Genomic DNA, 20,521 nt, shown 5'->3' with positions numbered 1-20,521 from the left:
CACAATACAAAGTTGATCATTCATTTGAAATTTCATATTGTTTGAAGAAGATGAAGGTTGTGGGTTAGTTCTTTTGTATTGTTCTTTTGTATTATTAGATTATAAATATGGTTTGGTATATAGTTAGTTCAAATACTAGCTAGATTATTATGGATTTGGAACTATGACCCGGGTTTGAAAAAATAAAGTATATTTTTTACAAGTTCTTATGTTATTATTTTTATATTTTCAACCGTGTGTAACACGGGCTCTAATATATATATATATATATATATATATATATATATATATATATATATATCAATAATAATGGTTCCCTTAAATATATATTACTTTCATTTGTTCGTTTTAGATCAATAATAATCGTATTACCAAAATTATCGTTATATTAAATAAAATTAATTAAATTATGTTACACTTTTAAATTGACTGGTATTAATTAATTCTTTATTTGAATTTCTATTTTCATCAGTACTAAATTAGCATGTAAGGAATATGACGAAAAGTTTAATCTCCTGAGTAGATACAATTGTCTAAATGAGTAAAAAATATAGCTACAAAGGAAACGGGTTAAATGGATACGCATTGAAAGAAACATAAAAGCTAAAGAGGACAATCTATTAAAATAATATTATATTATTATTATAATTATTATTATATGCATTTAATAATTATTTAACGTAATTTATCCACAAAAGAGTTATAAAAAACTAGATGCGAAAGCTTTTGCTAAGTTCCAGAATGATATATATTATGAATCAATTATATGTCAACTACACTTGAATGGGAATTAATATGCTCTTGAATATTGATTAAGACTTTATTTTAAAGATCAATTAATTATGGTATTATGAAAGACTAAATTTAGGTTTTTGATTGTCATATTGTTACCTACAACACTTTTTAAAATGAATATACCATTGCTTTTATAACTTGCAAGATTCATACATTATGCATTTAAAACATCAAAGATGTATATTATCTACTAGGTTATTGACCCGTGGGCGCCACGAGTGGAAACATATAAATCATGTAACATCCACCGGTAATATGAAAGTGGAAAACATAATTTCATACATACATGTGGAGACGAGAAGATGATATACAATTGTTAATAATGTCGGTAACAAAATAAAACCTTTATTAAACATAACTTTTAAATGAAAATAACATGCATTTTACAATCATTAGATAGATTAAAAATGAGAATTTCATAAATTACAAAATAGTTCCTTATAAACGACATTTGTAGTTTTATTTGTAATTTTTCCTTCATTGTCTAATATAAGTATTTTATCACCGTCTCTACTATTCACTCGTGATCAAGCAACATATAGTTGACCATATGTTTAAGTTTTAACAAAATTAAATTTCTATTTTCATCACCACCAAATTAGTATGTACGAAATATGACGAAAAGTTTAATTTCCCGAGTAGATGCAGTTTGTCTAAATGGGTAAAACAATACAGCTACATAGCACAATTTATTAAAACAATATTAGATTATTATTATATGTATTCAATAACTATTTAACATAATGTATCCACAAAGGAGTTATAAAAAATGGATGAGAAAACTTTGCTTAATTTCTTAAATGATATATGTTAGGAATCAATTACATACCAACTATACTTGAATGGAAATTAATATGTTATTGAATATTGATTAAGACTTTATTTTGAAGATCAATTAATTATAGTATTATGAAAGACTAAATTTAGATTTTATATTTTCATAACAGTTTGTTTTGTAACATAAAATTAAAATATACTTATAAAAAGAAATGTCTTAGATATTGCTCTTCTTTTAACAATGATGTGCAACAAATATTTAAATTGATGTATAAATAAACACGGGTACAATATTAGAGTAAAAAACATTACGGTTATTGATGCGTAACAAATGTTTTAGATAAAGTTCATCTTTTGAATCAACATTGAGATAGAAGTTTTGTTGAATCAAAATGTAAAATTGTTTTGTTGATTTAGAGACTAATTTCTTTGTTTGCTTATTATATAATTTATAAAATATTTTAATTTTTCATTTATCTTTATTAGTCTTTGTATGTTTTTGTATTTAATTCAAATAAGTTATGATGTCTTATAATTCATATAAAATTATCATTATTTATAAATACAACATTTGCATTTCATTATTTATAAATACAACAACGCCATTATAGATATACCAAATGATCTTTTTATTGGTGATTCATCCAATCCTCTTTCTAATCTGATTGATTTTATATATCCAGCATTATTGGAAAATTTTAATGATGTTTCATATTTTCAAGAATTTGAACCTTTAAATGAGGTTGTCTAATATATTAATGACAAATTTTTGTCTTTGTTTCCCAGAGAATAAGTTAAATATCTCAGTTCTAATAGTATAGACAAGTCTGATAGTGTTGGTCCTGGTTTTGACCCAGCATTACACTCACCGGATTTTCTAAATGGTTTAAAGATGTCTGGTATGCCTAATCATAGATTGGTTCTAAAAGTTGGTGTGCCAATAATGTTACTAAGGAATATTGATCAAAAGAACGGTTTATGCAACGGAACCAGATTACAAGTAATTAACTTGGGAGGTGTTTTATTGAAGTAAAGTTTATTTCAGGTACTAACATTGAGTTTCATACTTATTTAACTCGAAGTGGCCTAACTCCTTCAGATAAGGAACTACCATTCATATTGAAATGAAGACAGTTTCCTGTTGCGGATTGTTTTGCAATGACCATTAATAAAATTCAAGGCCAATCGCTAGCAAGAGTTTACATATACCTGCGAGAACCGGTGTCTACACATGGTCAACTATATGTGACTTTATCACCAAAGAAGAGCAGTGATGGTGTTAAAATACTTATCGTAGACAAGGAAGGTAAAGTTACAAATAAAACTACAAAGTGGTTTATGAGGAACTATTTACTAATATATAATTATAAAATGAATGTTATTTTAGTTGAATGTTATGTTTTTACATGATTTATATATCAGTTGATGCTAGAAATGTGTGAATGTTACATGATTTATATTTTTCCACCTGCGACACCCACGGGTCAATAGCCAAGTTTATATATATATATATATATATATATATATATATATATATATGTTTAAGTTCATTAGAGAAATGATATTATTGCGAAAAATAAAAATAAGCCACTAGTTTTATTTTATGTTTTCTAAACTTAAAGATAAATGTAAAAGATGTAAATGCAACAATAAATGCACTCCCTCTCCTCAATTAATACAACTAATATAACCATAATAAATCTCTATCTAATTAATATATCTACCTAATTTAACTATAAAAATTAAAAAGATAAAAACACTAATTTAGTTTTATAATTTATATACATCATATTCATTTTATCCAACAAAAATACAAATAATTCATATATAGTAGCTCTTTAAATTAAAAAAATCCACTCAATTTATTAGCATATATCAATGCGTAATTTTTAATAATAAATATCAAAACATAATATTTTTTTTCAATTGATATATCTAGAAAAACTATTGTCATAAATAATTTTAAAAAAAAGTCATACAAAAGTGTCCATTAAATATAAACCATAAATATACAACCTACACAAAATTATATAACCTACACTTATTTTGAGCAAATACAAAAAACATACAATTTAAATATTTAATTCGATATCAACAATTATAAAAACTACACAAAGATACACATATCCTACACGTGTGTAGGTTTTTTATTTTTCGTGTGTAGGTTATATGCTTTCTTATCCTTAGAACAAATGTGAGTTATATGTTTTTGTGTAGGTTGTATATTTCACATATAATGTAAACATGTGTAAGATAGTTTTTTGTATTATTCATCACAATAAAACCTAAAATAAAACTAGTAGCTCATATTCATTTCTCGCATTAATATCATCGCTCTCCTGAATATATATATATATATATATATATATATATATATATAGGGGTTATTCTAAAAATAAGTAGTTTCCTAAAAAGACTAAGAATAAATCATAGCCATTGGATCATGTTAATCAATTGTTGAGATTTAAAATTACCAATAACCGACATAGTTTCCTATAATTTGTGATGTCAAATGTAAAAAATTTGTTGGTTCTTAACATTCCTACGAAACTCCTTATTCTTATTTAAACCCTTATATATATAGTAATTATATATACAAGTAGAGTAATTATGTAATTACTCTATGAGTAATTACATAATTACTCTACTTGTATATATATAATTACTCTACTTGATTCTCACGTTTATCACACTAATTTCATTTGTATTTTATCCAAACCCTATATACATATATATAAGGGAGAATTATCCTAAAAAATAAGTAGTTTAATAAGAAGACTAGGAATAAATCATAGCCATTTGATTATGTTAATCAATGGTTGAGATTTAAAATTAACAATAACTGACGTAGTTTCCTATTATTACTCTTTCATCATTATAACCGACATAGTTTCCTATAATTGTTCCTTCACCATTATTTGTAATGCCAAATATCAAAAATTTGTTGGTTCTTACCATTCCTAGGAAACTCCTTATTCTTAATTGAACCATTTTCCATATATATATATATACACACAGGGGATGGTTCATGCGAGAAGTAATATTACAACGAGAAGTGCGAGAAGTGAATCTCATCCATTGATTTTGTTTGATCAATAGTCATTACTCAAAATGGCATACTTGTAATTTTAATTTCACCATTTTAATGTACTTTTAAATCAAAAGGTTATATTCGTAATTTTTGTTTACCATTAAAAAAAACTTGCATTTCATAATGAGTGAATTAAATCTTTCAATTAAAGTCACATTAAATCTCCCTTTCTTAAACCATTTATTATTTTTGTTGTACTATCATTTTGAAGGTTTACAAATACTTCATCCCATCTTATGAATGATGAGTATCATGTTATTTGTAATGGCGAAACTCGTAAAAACCTCTAGTATCCCTATGAAGTGTAGGTACATACATACACACATACATACGTAGATACGTATGTTCCTACGTCTCTACCTGTGTACGTCCCTACGTACGTACATACACACATAAATACGTCGGTACGTGCCTACATATGTTCCCATGTGCATACGTTCGTACATGCGGACATACCTGCGTGCCTATGTACATATCTACATACGTGCATTCATAATGTGTATGGTGTACATATAAATTTCATATGTTATGTAGTATGGGATCTGATTTTTTTTACATTTTTTTGCGGTATGTTATGTTTGAAACGTTGGACAAACAAGAACATAATCCAAAACTTATATCAAATTAATTTTGATATATTGCGTATTCCCATTTCAGCTGATGAATCAAATTCTCACGTCATACACATACACTTTAACAAAAAAGTTAAATAAAAAAAACTAAGTTAATATAAGTTAATATGTAACTTTCCTTGAGTTATTACATGCCATAAATAAAAAAAACCATGTTTTACTAGTATACCCCTATTTGATATATAAAACAAAAAAAAATAAAATTTGTGATTGGTTCAATTTACTTCTCGCGCTTCTCGCAATAAGAAACACTTCTGAAATGAACCAATTCCTACACACACACACACATATATATACACATGAAATTTTTAACAAGATGCGGGAATAACACAAGAAATATTGTCGGTTTTTATAAAAAATATATTTTACTTACTGTTTATTATCATTATTAATTATATATTATAAATGATTAAAATATCAAGTTGCAAAAATAAACGAAAAGGGGGTGGCTGGGGTTTGAACTGCGACCAACCACTCCAGACCTTAACTAGTTGTGCAAGAGCCAACTGGGCTGGTGTCTAACCTGGTCATAACATCAAACCAAATTAACATAACTAGCAGCAGCCTTAAACACCCAAATCAATAAAATCCCTAAAATCAAAATTGATTAAATCCGTTGATGTTTATAGATTATATGTTAGGTTTTTTAATTATAGACTAAACGAACAGGACCATATCATCAATTATCTGATAGCACGTCGTATAACAGGTTATTACGGACGAATAGTGGACGGCTTGTTTGGATGACGAACGAACACACAAACAGCTATTATAATTCAATTGAATAAAGGGTTAAGGACGGCTAGAGTTAGGTTATTGTGTCTGCAAGTTTAATTGAGTTTTACAAATGTTTATATGTATATTGATTTAGTTTTAGGGTCGACTATGTGTAATATGATCTGCAAATTCGTTTTGATTCAATTAACATAATTGTGGTGCCGGTTAGGCCGTATTAAGCATGTTTAACATAATACTTGATTCAATTTCTATAAACATTACGAGAATTTAGGTGCAAGATATAATATTGCAATCGGGTATTGCGAATAGGGTTTGGATTTGGGGTCAGGTCATGGGTATCCGGATTTTTGATGTGTTATAATATATAATTTACGCTTTAGACCTTGGAGTATGGAGATGGAAACAAATAGGGGTAAAAGTTTAAGTTTGGGTCATTTTTGCCAAAACATGAAAGTTATATATAGATATATATATATATATATAATTAATTAAATAATAGTTAATTTTCTCGATAAATGTGGTAAAATCTCCCGAAAATCGAAATCGGTCGGGTTTTTTTAATAAAAATATAGATTTTGAAAAGTCAGAGTTGTGTGTGTCGACAAGTTCTGACGACTGGCGCACCTCGTTTTGTGCGCCGAACATCGTAGTGTGTGCCAAGCCCCGAAGTTCTGACGGTGTAGACTATAGTACGCGACATAAAATAAAAGTACTGCTCGTACAAGTTTAGGCGTGTAAACTCTGTATACCAGCGTAAGGTAGGGGTTCTGCCTAAGTTATTATTTTATTATTATAACAAGGCTTTGACCCTAGTCGGGGGTATAGCCTAGACGTTGATCAAATTTAAAGGTAATAGTTAAAATAATATTTCTTTATGATTAAGAATACAAAATTATATATGCAAAGGCTATAGCTAAAATAATGTTTCTTCACAATTAAGAAATGTAAAAAGTTTACATACAAAGGGTATACACAAAATAGTGTTTCTTCATGAGTAAGAAACATAAGAATTTGTAAATCAAGGGTATAGACCAATGACATTTCTTTATGAAAAAAGAAACTTAACACATGATTCGGAAATAAATGAAAAGACTTCAAGTCTAAATATTTTATTCAAACAAATGATCAATCAAGGTTTAAACCTATAATTCTAGACTAAAGGTCTGTAGCCGAATCAAAAGACGATCCGGATATTTTAATAAACCTATTTTTATTATAGGTTAATCATCATTCATTCACAAAGGTTTTCAAACGAGATCACCACATCATTCAGAACAGACAATCACAATTGAATATGTTAAACCTTTTACAATCAGTCATTAAGATAAACGGGTTGTTTATCTTAACAAAGTTAGTCAAATAAAGATTTAAGGGATTACGTGATCTCTATTAAAATACAAAATAGAAAATAAAAGCAACTCAGACCGAGTACACATGTGCTCGGATCCAAACATAATTGTCTAGTCTATCAATCAAGGCTACACGACCGCAGACTAGTTGTCATACTAAAGTTCTCCAATGAGCGTCAGTTCCCGGAGAACCGTAATTGTGTGTGTATGGCAGTGGTACAAATCCCGGAAATAAGAGACGTTTCCGCTGAGCTTGTACAGAAAACTATCTTGTTAGTCAAAGAAAGATTTATTAACTGTTTTTATAGTCAACGCTTCACCAGCAAATCGCTGACGTATTTTCCCCCACATTACAGGAAAACAGATTAACATAGGTACAAGGAATTATAGTCATTCATAGAGTTAGACGCTCACAATGTAAAGTTGGCTCAGTTTTTATTAAAATATTGCAAACAATATTAAACGAGGTTTATAAATCAAACACTCAAGTAATTATTACTCGAGAAGCTTTCCAAATAAATTAAATATTTTATTATAAATAAAGGTTTCAAAATATATTAATATTTTATTATAAAACAAAGACTTCCGCTAAAATAACCGCAACTTTGATATATTTTCAAAACAGGTACCAACTATTGGTCACAAGCCTAGGCCCTAGCAGAGGGTGTGACAGAACTGGTTTTAATTGTTTTTTACTAGATGACGATCTAGCATCATCTGGCAGGTGAAAAATTATGTCGACATCTCGTATTTTGCGCAGGAATCAGTATACACGCTGGAATACATGGTCGTTATCTTTTTCGCTGGAATTATTTTCGCTGGAATTACAAAACATGTGAGTAGGTAATAATAAACAAGGTCGCCGGAAAACATGGCAGATCTGAGTTTTTTGCCGGAATAAAGATATCGTTGTTTCAGACGCCGACTTGGTCTCTGACCATCATTTCCTACGGGAACATACGGATCTCAACATGATCGCCGCTCGCTTTTGTTAAAACTTACAGTCGGATCCGCCTTTAACATTGACAGATGTCGATTTACTGTTGGCCGGAAAAAACGTCGGTTGTCGGAAAATAGGTAATGAGCCGCCGGTATTGTTGATGGACGCTTTGGGAACTTTTCTTGATTGCGCACAATTATTTGATTTGAAGGAGATGGATGTACAAACTGGAGATTCTCCCTTGTTTTTAACCGGTCTGTTTTGAACTAACGTGTTTTTAACATATCCATTTTGTGACCCAAGTTTTGTGTTAACACAAACTGTATTCACCATACCAAAAATTTAGGTTGTCTACATCTCAAGGTAGGTTTTTATTTTTATTTTTTGTGTACTGATTGTGAATATATAATTAGCTGATAGTGTCTGGAAATTTGTACAGTACAAGATAAATTGCGAAGAGGTTATCAAGCAGTTTGCTGTCAAAAATGCTCAGAGAGCTTCATCAATCGTCGCTTAGCCGTTAGCTACTACGATATTTGATTTTATTACTATATTTTTGCTATGTATATTGTTATAACACTAATGTCGTTTTAAAAAAATCAACATATATATTTCGTTACTTGTTAAAGCTGCTTACGAGCCTTTTTATTTTATATTAGCCAAGGTATTTAAATTCTCAGATACGACCCTTGTCAAAGGTGAAAGCATTTACAAGTCATACATTAATTAATTTATAGATTAACAATTTTGGGAGCCTTTTTACATCATATGTTATAAACCTTGCTTCATCTTTTGTACAACATTATCCCTTCTACCTTTGCTTTTACATATATACACACACAAGTAAGATTTAAATTAAAGAATTCAGTTGGTGTGGTGAAATGTTGGTGGGTGTGAAACCATAAGTCTTATGTTCAATTCTTGGATGGACCGTTTTTGTGAAATAAATTTGTTTTTACATGCTTTATTTATTAAATAAATATAAATGTTCAAATAACTTTGTTTACGTTGTGTAATAGTTTTTTGGTGTGAAGCTATAGGTCTCTTCGACACTTAAATTGGCCGGTTTTCATGCTTTATTGTTCATAAATATAAATATTCACATAACTATATTTAGTTTTAATCAAATTCACGTTGTTGTCCCTAAATTTTATAGTAGTTACTATACATTCTATAAACTTTAACAAAATTTACTTTTTTTATTAAAACGACAAACCGCATCATATGCAATCAACAAATAATTTGTCGTTAACCTTTCATAAGAAAAAGGAAAACAAAAAACTTACACCCAACCTCTCCGCAAAGTGAACCAACTAGTTGAATAACAAGACTAGGTAAGAAATAAAAAAAATCCCCTTTTTTCTAGTTTATTTAAGTGTGTATAAAACATGTAGAAATATTAAAATATATATTTTTTTTATTTTGTTATAAACATTATTTACTTACTTTACTTAGTTAATACTTTATTTTTTTTTTTTGTATGTTATTTATTTACCCACTTTTTAATTCTTTTTAATGTTTCTTTTCAAATATTTTTGTATATACAACATAATTTAATCATGTAGATATCTATTTTCATTTTTTTTAAATACACTTTGCACTAAAAACACTCAAACCAAGTATGATAGTAAATAGTAAAAAGCTTCAACAAGTTAGTCACAAAAACATGAAACAAATTTGGTTTGTTTTTTTTTCTCTTCGATCTTTTTTTTATGTGTGTGTGTATGAAGTTATGATTCATCTAATATTTTTGGCTCAATTCAATTATTTAAGTTCTGTCACTGTTTTCTGGAAAGAAAAATAGAGAAATAAATAATAAGGTAAGTTTATATACATTATTAAAACAATTTATATAATATTTATTATGCATTATTAAGCGTTTAAATATTTATAGTGTATAAAGCAAATAAGTGGTATACGATGATCGGCTAATGTTAATACGTAAAGGGAGATAAAAATGAGAATTATGAGAATAATTTATGATCATACAAAAAATCTTTAAAAAAATAATTAAAAAATCATCACTCAAAATATAAATAAAAAAATAAAAAAAGTTTAAAAAGCCAAAATGCTTCCCTTGCCATTCATGTTCCTAAAAAAATGGCGATAAAATACAATGCCAAGAAAAAAAGACACAGTGCCAAAATGAACAAACAACACAATGATAAATAAAAAAACACAATATGTCGCAAAATAAAACACAATACCGAACAAATAGAATACAATGTTGAGTGATATTACACAATATAAAGAAAAAAAATACACAATCAATGACGAAAATAAACAAAAAAACACAATAATTAATAAAAATACATAATGATCTTTTTTCCTTAGCATTGTATCTTTTTCAAGGTTTTTTTATTTTAAAAACGAGGAACACGGTGAAAACATTTTTATGTTTTTACATTATACGTTTTTATATTAAATTTTGAGCTATGAATTTTTTTTATTAATTTTCATCATTTTTTAATGCTTCTTTTACTATAAATCATTTTTATCATTCTCTTTTTTTTTCTTTCTATAATAACATGACTCGATGATGATTGTCATCCGTTCTAAAGAATTTACAAATTAGAATAATCAAAGGGAACCACATATTTTATATTAGGTAATGAAGTAGGTGAATTATTTGCATATAATAATGCATGTGTGACAAATATGCTTTGTAACTCCTCAAATAATGGTTGAAATCGATTAGAATATGTTGCACTTACTACCTCCATCCATCTAACAAAAATAAATTATAACTTTCACACATAATCTGTTGTATACAATGACAAATATATAGATACAAAAATAAAGTATTGCGGGTTATGTTTCAAGAAAGATCCGACTTAATTTTATAAGAATATTGCTAAAAGATAGAGTCAAAATTGAAGTAAGTCGTTATAATTCAACCAGAGGTCGTACAATTTATCAACTCTGCAAAAAAGATAAGGTGTTTTCACTATTTATTTCACGAAAATACGATTTTGAAATTGAAAATTTCAAGAAACTTATTTTCTTCCAAGAAATGGATTCAAAATTAAAGTAAGGAGTAACAAATATGAAAATAAGAGCTTCTGTTCGTAATTTGTTCTAACCCAAGACATAAACAAAAACAAGTATAATAAGACTCGTTAAAGACCCAATAAATAAGAATGGGGATCTTTTACGAATTTCACCTTTTTCTAACCCTTCTTATGTTTAGGACAATTGCTTAAAAGAAATGTAACATATTTAAAGAGGGGGGGGGGGGGGGGGGGCATATAAAGAGTGTGCTCAATTTTGGTTAATTGTATTTTACAATTTTTATACAAATCAAAAGCTAAAATGAAAAGAGAACAACTTTAAATGTACACCAGTGTTAGTGTTAGTAAAAATTAATTAAATTTCACTATTTTTAATGTTAAATTCTTCAATTCTTTATAATTTATAGTTTGTGCGGTTCATTTGTCCCATTGCTCTTTAAAATGTCAAAATATTATTCTAAAATGTGATCACGTACATTTTTAGTTTTGTTGCCTCTTAACTTTTAAACATGTTAGAAAGATCATTTTAAGATGTTATCACGTTCATTTTATTAATTTTTGGTAATTTCTATTGCCGATGCAATGCATACAACCATACAACCCTTTTAAGTACATTTTAATTTTTAAGGAACATTCACTTCAGCGATTATCTGGTTTATTCACGAGCAAACAATAATAACTAAACCTTCAATAAATAAAAATTAGAGACAAACTCGTAATATGATGGTATATACTATATATCACAAGAACATTCCGTATATTGAACTTTAGAAATTTTATGCATAACCAATATTTTACCTCAATCTGTCCGAATCTTAACAAATACAAATATTCATAGGTGGTATTTATACGAATGTGAATATGTGGTTATTCACTCTTTCAGTTTTCATAATAAACCATTTTTTTTAAAGAATATACAAAGAGGTACGTAGTTTTAAGTATCCCCATTTTGGTTTGGAAAATGTCATATCCATAAATGAGATTGTAATTTGAATATTATGGAGATAAGATCTTGAGCCATGCCTTCCAACCACCACTCCAACGGTGGCGAGTTACCATATCGGACCGAGGTTCAGTCATGTGACAATGACTCTCCTTCTTGCACATCACAAAAGTCCTTTCATCACAAAACCCAACTGCTTCATTTGCTTTCATCGCTGCCAAAGAAATTAAGTTGGAAAGGTTCTTTATAAAGTTTCAAAACAACAAAACAAAAACAAAATACTCAAAATTGGAGAAGATCAGTAAATGTCTATTCATATTACTTATGTAATATTACAACATAGGAGATCTTTTATTGTATATTTGTATCACATTGTAGAGGTTGACTAGTGAAAAAAATGTAAATAATATTTAGGGTCGCAACCAAAGGCACCAAGATATCTCTAATTTATGAGAAATGACACATTAATGACGGAATACCGATGAACCATTTGCAACAAGCTACAGACACGTCACTAACAACTTTTGTAAGCTCGTTCAAGGTGCTTATTTACGACTGATACATTAATGACGGAATACTGATGAACCATTTGCCAATGGATTGTCTACCATCTTACTCCATTAATTTACCCAGGGCCGGCTCAACGAATGTGGGGGGCCTAAATCGAAAAATGATTTTGGGGCCTTTTCATGGCAATTGTTAAGAAAATAAATTATGCTTATTACAAGTTTTGAACTCATAACTTATATTTTAGTAACAAACAAGCCTACCACCATAGTAATACATTACCTTGATTTTACTTTACCAATTATAATATATTTATATATAATGTTTCTTTAGACTTGGAATCCTTAATTAAGTGTGGGCCTAAAGACATAACTTGTTTGTTTTCGTTATCCCACGAGCCACCCCAGAATTTACCTTTGTGATTTTTAATTTAGTTTTACGTAGATTCGTTTGTGTATCGTCGGTTAGCCTGTAGTTATGAGAGGGGCAGCTCCCTCCATAAAAAAAAATAAAAAGGTTTAGTGTTATTTATACGTTAAATAACACTAATCCGTCTCTATGAAATTTTAATTAAGCTCCCAATCATCCCCATAAAATAAATCGTTAATCCTTCACTTCTTGAAACAAACAAAAAAACTGGAATCCTTTGTGTAAACAACCAAACAAGCAAGACAATCTAACAACGACAAACCAGAATAAAAACTTTGCTTACCATCAGATTCTGCATTTGATGGATAAAGCAAGAACTTGTTGATATCGGAGCCAAGAACCGGAAGCCGTCCACTTCGAGCATACATCTTCAGAGACGAATTGATAACTTCTGAAACTTTATCATCATCGTTGACCACAAATCGCAAAGGTCCTGAACTTCCAAGCACATTCACAGTGATCAGAAACCTCTTCTTCTTCTTCTTCTTCACGTTTTGGTTATCATGACTCCTCTTCTTGTTGATCGCCATCTTCTCAGTTTTGTTCGAAATAATACCATTAAAGAAATACTAAGTTGGGGTTAAGGAAAAGAATAATGAAACAGCAATTCATGTGAATCATCGGAAGTCTTTCTCTAGTTTGCTATGGAGAGATATAGATATATATGCACACACGTAATAAATACTACTCCCTCTGTAAGTGTTCATATTTCCGTTTTTGTTTGTCCCATTACAAATGTTCATTTTCAGAATTTATTAATCAATTTTTAAATTTACCCTTAAACATGCACAACTAGCATTAATAAACAATATTAATGGACCCAATTTCCAATGGCATTATTGTCATTTGATAAACATGAAAAGTAATCATTCACTTCACCTTAAACTTTATATTTTTCAAACATGACACTTAAAGATGGACGAACGAAGTAGAACGTATGTATTGCTGGTTCATAAATTAATGAGTTAAAAATTCATTTAATATATGAAATAATTGAGTAGCAGTCGAGCCATGGAATAAAAGTTAAATTAGTTTAATATAATAAATCTAATGTTATATGCTTTTAAGGTAGGATATGTGAAAACTAGCTAGGGGAGGTACCCACAAATAATGTAGTATTTTATGATTTAGTTGGTAGGCGATAACTAGATTTAAATAATCATTTTTGAAAATTTTGATTCTTATATTTTGAGTTAATTACAATTTCCACTTCTATGATCAACATCAAATTACAAGATCTTGGCTCAACTACTCAACCCCATATTTTGCCCTTTTTCCTGTACCAACCTACCATCTTTTTGTGTTTGGATGTGAATGTTACCATAACACATCTGTCACACAACCTCATAAACTTCATCATCGCTTCTTAAAGTGCATTTTCGCTTCTTATGACTCAACTACAAGGAAGTACTCCTCTCCCAAAACATTATCTTTGACGAGATTTATTTTCCTTCCAACTAACCCACTCTTACCACTTTCTAGACAATACATTCATTACCCAGCAACACTGCCCCGCTATACAGCCGCCTAACTCCCCATCGACACCACCCACACCTCTGCTACCCATACATGCCACCCTTGACCCAACTGTAACCACCTGCCCAGCCTGTGTCACAACATCCTTTGATCGCTCACACCAAAGCAAAAATTTGGGAATCTAAAATTCGCCTTAACCTATACACCACCTCTATTATTTCAGCCATCTCACTCTTTCTAATCGACATGACCCAATCACATAACATGGGTCTCATGACATTGTTTGAGCAATGGTTTGTTTGTTTTTCAACAGGGAAATAACGTGGCGTATCTTTTATTGTACGTTGATGACATCATCTGGACCGCATCAGGCATTGCCCTCTTGCAAAAAAAATAATAAATAAATAATAATAATAATAATTTGACACCATGTCTCGTGAATTTGCAATGACTGACATGGTAGATAATATCATTTCTTTGGTATTGCTACAACCTAAGACAAGTAAAGTCTCTTTGTATCTCAGGCCAAGTGCACTTGAGACATTTTACACAGACTTCCATGATGTACGTCTTGTAAGCGTTGCATTACACTGTACATTGATGATATCATCGTGACCACATCAGACACCCGCCCTGTTGCAAAAAATATTGACACACAATCATGTGAATTTGCAATTACTGACTTGGTAGATTATATCATGGGTATGACACTGTACATTGATGATATCATCGTGACCGCATCAGACACCGCCCTCTTGAAAAAATATTATTGAAACCCAGTCATGTGAATTTGCAATTATTGACACCCAGTCTCTTGGGGTATTACTTCAATGTGAGACAAGTACAATCTCTTCTTATCTCAGGCCCAGTACACTCGAGACTAAGTTAGTGGACACGAAGGTGATCTCTTGCTAGATAAAAGCCTATACTAGTGCTTTAATATCTCACATATTAATCGACCGAATATCTATTATGTAGTCCAGCAGGTTTGCTAATTACACATTGCCTATTTGAGCCACACTTTCATCTCATGAACCGAATTCATCGGTACCAATAAGGTGCCATCAATAATGGCTTACTACTAATCGGTTCACCTAATCACACTCTCACCACTAACTTAGATGACGATTGTAAGTGTGGATGTCCCGACTCTGGATGATCCAGTTCAAGTTATTGTGTTTTCCTCGAAGATAACTTAAATAATTACATAAATACATGATATATGATAATGTTATTTATAGAGATTAATTAGATTCAGTTGTAACGAACATAGCATGTGGAGATTGACGTACACTTGCTTGAGAAAAGGTTTGCCCTGGTCAAATACGGTACTAAATTGAAGTATTAATCTTGATAAAGGTTTAAAGTTTAAAGAGTTTGAGTTTGAGTCGGTTTAGTATATTAAATTAGGAATAAGTTTTGGTTATTATTATTAATTTATTTAGTTTCCTAGTTTGAGTTTAATTAGGTTTCTTGATGAGTAAGTCATAGTTTTAGTATAAATAGATGGTTTAGGGTTATTATATTTTGTGTGGTATTCGTTCTTAATAATATTGAAAGAGTCGTGAGTTCTCGCAAACTATCGATGTTGTTCGTGTTGCTCGATCCAATTAAGTCCAACAATTGGTATCAGAGCGGGAGTTCAAATAGAGCCGTGAAGACGTTCAATTTTTGAAGGCATCGATATTGGAGAGGAGTCTAATTTGATCGGAAAAAGAAATCAAGTACGTTGGCAACTCTAATATTTTTGGTTGGGAATTGTCGACCAAAGAAGCAAACGTCAGTGGAATTAATTCAAGAATCAGGTAGGTAAATTAAATTGCAAGGAGGTTCAATTAGGAGACGTGGTGAATTAATTAAAAAAATAGGCACCACTAGCTGTACTAAATTCAAGAAAGAATTGGTGAATTAATTAGTTTTTGAAGGAAACCTTCCTAGCCACAAATTCGATTGAGAAACCAGAAGAAAACAAAGCATGTTGGTGAATTGATTATTCTACCAAGTAAGCGGAAGTGTCAAGCAGCCGAACCGAAGACTTGAGCAGCAAGGAATAAGATCGAACGTCCCACCTAAGAAGACGGATTGCAATAGTGTAGCAATCAAACAGTGAAGAAGACGATCGTATCTGTGTGAACGATCAAGAAGACAAAGACGGTCGTATCTGTGTGAACGATCGAGAAGAAAAATCAACGTCAATCTGTGTGATTCGTTGAAAGAAGAAGACGCAACGTTAATCTGTGTGATTCATTGAAAGAAGCAGTAGCGTAAATCTGTGTGATTCGCTGTGATCGTATCTGTGTGAGCGATCAAAGAGGACGAATTGTGTGACGTTAAGAAGATTTGAAGAAAAGAATGAGTGATAATGCAAACAATGCAGGGAATGTCCCGGTTCGAGAAAACAACAACACCTCGTTTCAAGTACCAAGGTTGACAACAACGAACTACAACACTTGGACAATTCTAATGGAGTCAGTTTTGGATGCACAAGGGTTGTGGGAGACAATTAAGCGGGTAACCGGCGGGGCCGTTGATGAAAAGAAGAACAAGATTGCAAGAGCAATTCTCTATCAAGCTTTACCAGAGGATATACTCCTTCAAGTTGCTAGGAACCGAAGTGCGAAAGACATATGGGAAGCTTTACGTGTAAGGTTTCTTGGTGCTGACAGGTTACAAAGGGCACGTTTAGCAAGTTTAAGAAGAGAATTTGAGCAACTCCGAATGAAGGAGACAGATACGATTGAAGACTTTGACGGAAAGTTAGCCGGATTTGTTTCAAGATATACTAGTCTTGGTTCAAATCTCGAATATGAAGTGTTAGTGCGAAAGCTGTCAGATTCGGTGCCAAAGAAGTATCTTCATATTGTTGCTTCTATTTAGCAGTATTCAGATCTTGACACCATGCCATTCGAAGAAGCAATAGGCAGGTTGAAGGCCTATGAGGAACGAATCAGAGAGCAAGATGAGACGGGTGACAGCGGACAAAGTAAGTTGTTGCTAACTAAAACTGATGGACAGGAAAGTTCGAAGAAAGAAGAGGATGTTTGTGAATGTTGTGGACGAGGGAAAGTGACCATGGACGTGCCCGAGGTGGAGGGTGTGGCGTTGGACGAGGTAGAGGTGGTCGGTTCCAACCCAGTGAAAATCAAAAGGAGAAAGGTATGGGTCGAGGTAAAGCTCATATTAGATGCTATAATTGTCTCGAGTATGGTCATTTGCATATGAGTGCCCCGGGCCAAAACCCAAAGAAGAAGCTACTAATTTGGTTCGTGAAGATTTGGATCCAACACTATTTTGAAGAGTGACGAGTCTATATCAAGATTAAGGGGGTGAATGAAGTATTAATCTTGATAAAGGTTTAAAGTTTAAAGAGTTTGAGTTTGAGTCGGTTTAGTTTATTAAATTAGGAATAAGTTTTGGTTATTATTATTAATTTATTTAGTTTCCTAGTTTGAGTCTAATTAGGTTTCTTGATGAGTAAGTCATAGTTTTAGTATAAATAGATGGTTTAGGGTTATTGTATTTTGTGTGGTATTCGTTCTTAATAATATTGAAAGAGTCGTGAGTTCTTGCAAACTATCGGTGTTGTTCGTGTTGCTCGATCCAATTAAGTCCAACATAAATGTCCCATCATTGTCACAGTATTCTTACCAACGGTATACAATGTCACATGTACTAGCCTTTTGAGCGTTCATTCGATTGTCACCCGAACTGCAAGGACTGTATTATATTCGGTTTTGTAATTATTTTTGTATGATTATCAGTAAGAGAGAATCTCTGTTTATATTGTACCTAGTAAATATAAACACTTTTATTTAATATGTGCTCATCATCATGTGTACACGTGATTTTTGGGTTTGTGTCAAGTTCAAATCGTCAACCCGTAAATAAGACCCAGGTAACACTCTAGTTTTAAGATAACTTCATCAAACATGAGCATATGAAATTAAATCCACCGTTGTACATTTTGTTATATTTCTATTTTGTTTTTATTTATATTATGTTACATCTTATTGTAATGGGTTTATATACCCACAATCTTATATCTCGTTTCGGGTACATTTTAAGGAAATATAAGTGCACCCAGCGCAAATAAACATATCCCAATGCATAATCATGGATTATGTAAACCAAATTACAATTGATCGCGCGTTTTAACCATATTATATGATCTTATGTCTTTAAAACACTAATGGGTTAGAAAGTTTTAGGTTCAAGTGTTAGACATAAATCCATCATTCAAGAAATAATATTTGATCTTATGCATAATAATAAACGTTATATAATTTAAAAAAGGTTTAGAATTCCAACTCACAATTTGCTTATACCTTTACTACAACTTCACTTGATCCAAGTCTCTCAACTTTTCATTTTCAAGTTCAGAGTTATCTCATGACCAAACATACGTTGATCCAGGAATCTTTAAGTTTAAATTTATACGGTGACATATTTCAAGATCCAACGTTTATTGAGCTAAACAAACAATACATGCTTTCCATCTTCCACTATGCTGCCGTGTAATCATCCTTGACCTTGCTTCGGATTGTTCTTCTTCATGTATAGCACGAAATTTCTCCCGCCACAAGATCCAATTGCTTAACTTGGACTTAATGCTAAAATGGGACCAAAAAAGGTATATTTAACATAATTTTATATCATACACTTCTTATAATCATGCATTGAGAAAGTAAGAAAGTATAACATAATCGAATCTTGTTTCTACTAATTTCCTGTCATGCATAACCTCTTGAAACTTACCAACCCGCACTTTGCAATTGTCTTGTTGGTTAGCAGGGTATTGGTGGAGTTTCATAAGTTTTCCGATAATAAGTGATCTCATGGTTAAAAAAATGTAAAAGAAAACAAAACAATTTGAAATGATTCAAACCCCCACCTGATCCTACATCCGATGCGTAAAGTATGAATTTGTTGAAATCCGACCCAATAACAGGAAGCCGCCCACCACGAGCATACAACTTTAGTGATGAATCTATGACGGTAGACACCTTATCATCATCATTCACCACAAATCTCAAAGGCCCGGAACTTCCAACCACATTCACAGTGATCAAAAGCCGCGAATTCTTAGCATTAGCAACACCTTCTTTGTTGTTCTTTTTCTTCTTGGGCAAAATCATTCTCATCGAAAGACTTCTCTTCATATTTTTTTTGGTCTCCATAATCGAATCTTAGGATACTAAGGGCGGTTTTGTACGTACCAAGAACTATAAATAGCTGGCAACGTACTATAAGATTCTCATGATTCTAGACATTCAAAAACGAGATTCAAATGTCGGAATTTATGTTTGTTTGAAGGAGACTGAATTAAAGGATCTATTGAAACTTAGATGATGTCAAGAATTCCAAGGTTTGTTTGTGAAGAACAATGTGGTGCATATGGTGTATGTATATAGATCTAATGAAAAAACAAATATATTTATAGCTAAATCTGCATCACACAAGCTAACAAAACACTTAAAAGTTAAAGGTGTCACTTATTTTTATTTTATAAAATGGGTTACTAATTATAAACATGTCGATCGATAAATATTACTCCCTCCGTCCATTTGAAAGTGTCCATGTTTCCTTTTTAGTTTGTCCCATTACAAATGTTCACTTTTAAAATTTATTAAGTAATTTTCAAGTTTACCCTTACACAAATCAATCATCAAACTTTCTTAAATTTTGTCTTTTTATATATATTAAGGGCATTATAGTCATATGTTAATCAAAAAGTACAATCATTCAAACTTTCTTAAACTTTGTTTTTTAAACTATGACACTTGTAGAGGGACGGAGGGAGTATTTAAGTATTTTCTAATGTGGTATAGTGGTA

At 30.9% G+C, this 20,521-nt stretch overlaps 1 protein-coding gene across 1 annotated transcript; it reads right to left on the bottom strand.

Annotated features, from left to right (window-relative positions):
• Positions 1-12,271: 12,271 nt before the first annotated feature.
• On the bottom strand, positions 12,272-13,854 carry LOC143624016 (uncharacterized protein At4g22758-like). Its single transcript, XM_077094774.1, has 2 exons — positions 13,496-13,854; positions 12,272-12,490 (listed from the first exon to the last, which is right to left on the bottom strand). Exons 1-2 carry the CDS (start codon positions 13,740-13,742, stop codon positions 12,330-12,332), a joined length of 408 nt encoding a protein of 135 aa, XP_076950889.1. The 5' UTR covers positions 13,743-13,854; the 3' UTR covers positions 12,272-12,329.
• Positions 13,855-20,521: the final 6,667 nt, after the last annotated feature.

The sequence above is a fragment of the Bidens hawaiensis genome, unplaced genomic scaffold (assembly GCF_021521415.1).
Source record: "Bidens hawaiensis isolate Kalapana, Puna unplaced genomic scaffold, B.hawaiensis_p1.1 tig00003653_1, whole genome shotgun sequence".
Taxonomy (NCBI): Eukaryota; Viridiplantae; Streptophyta; class Magnoliopsida; order Asterales; family Asteraceae; genus Bidens; species Bidens hawaiensis.
The sequence above is the reverse complement of the archived record's forward strand: the minus strand, read 5'-3'. Positions and strand labels throughout refer to the sequence as shown.

Coding starts and splice junctions, on each gene's coding strand:
- LOC143624016 (XM_077094774.1), bottom strand. CDS start 13,742: ATGGCGATCAACAAGAAGAGGAGTCATGATAACCAAAACGTGAAGAAG. Junction 12,491..13,495: donor ATCAAATGCAGAATCTGATG/GTAAGCAAAGTT, acceptor TTTCTTTGGCAG/CGATGAAAGCAAATGAAGCA.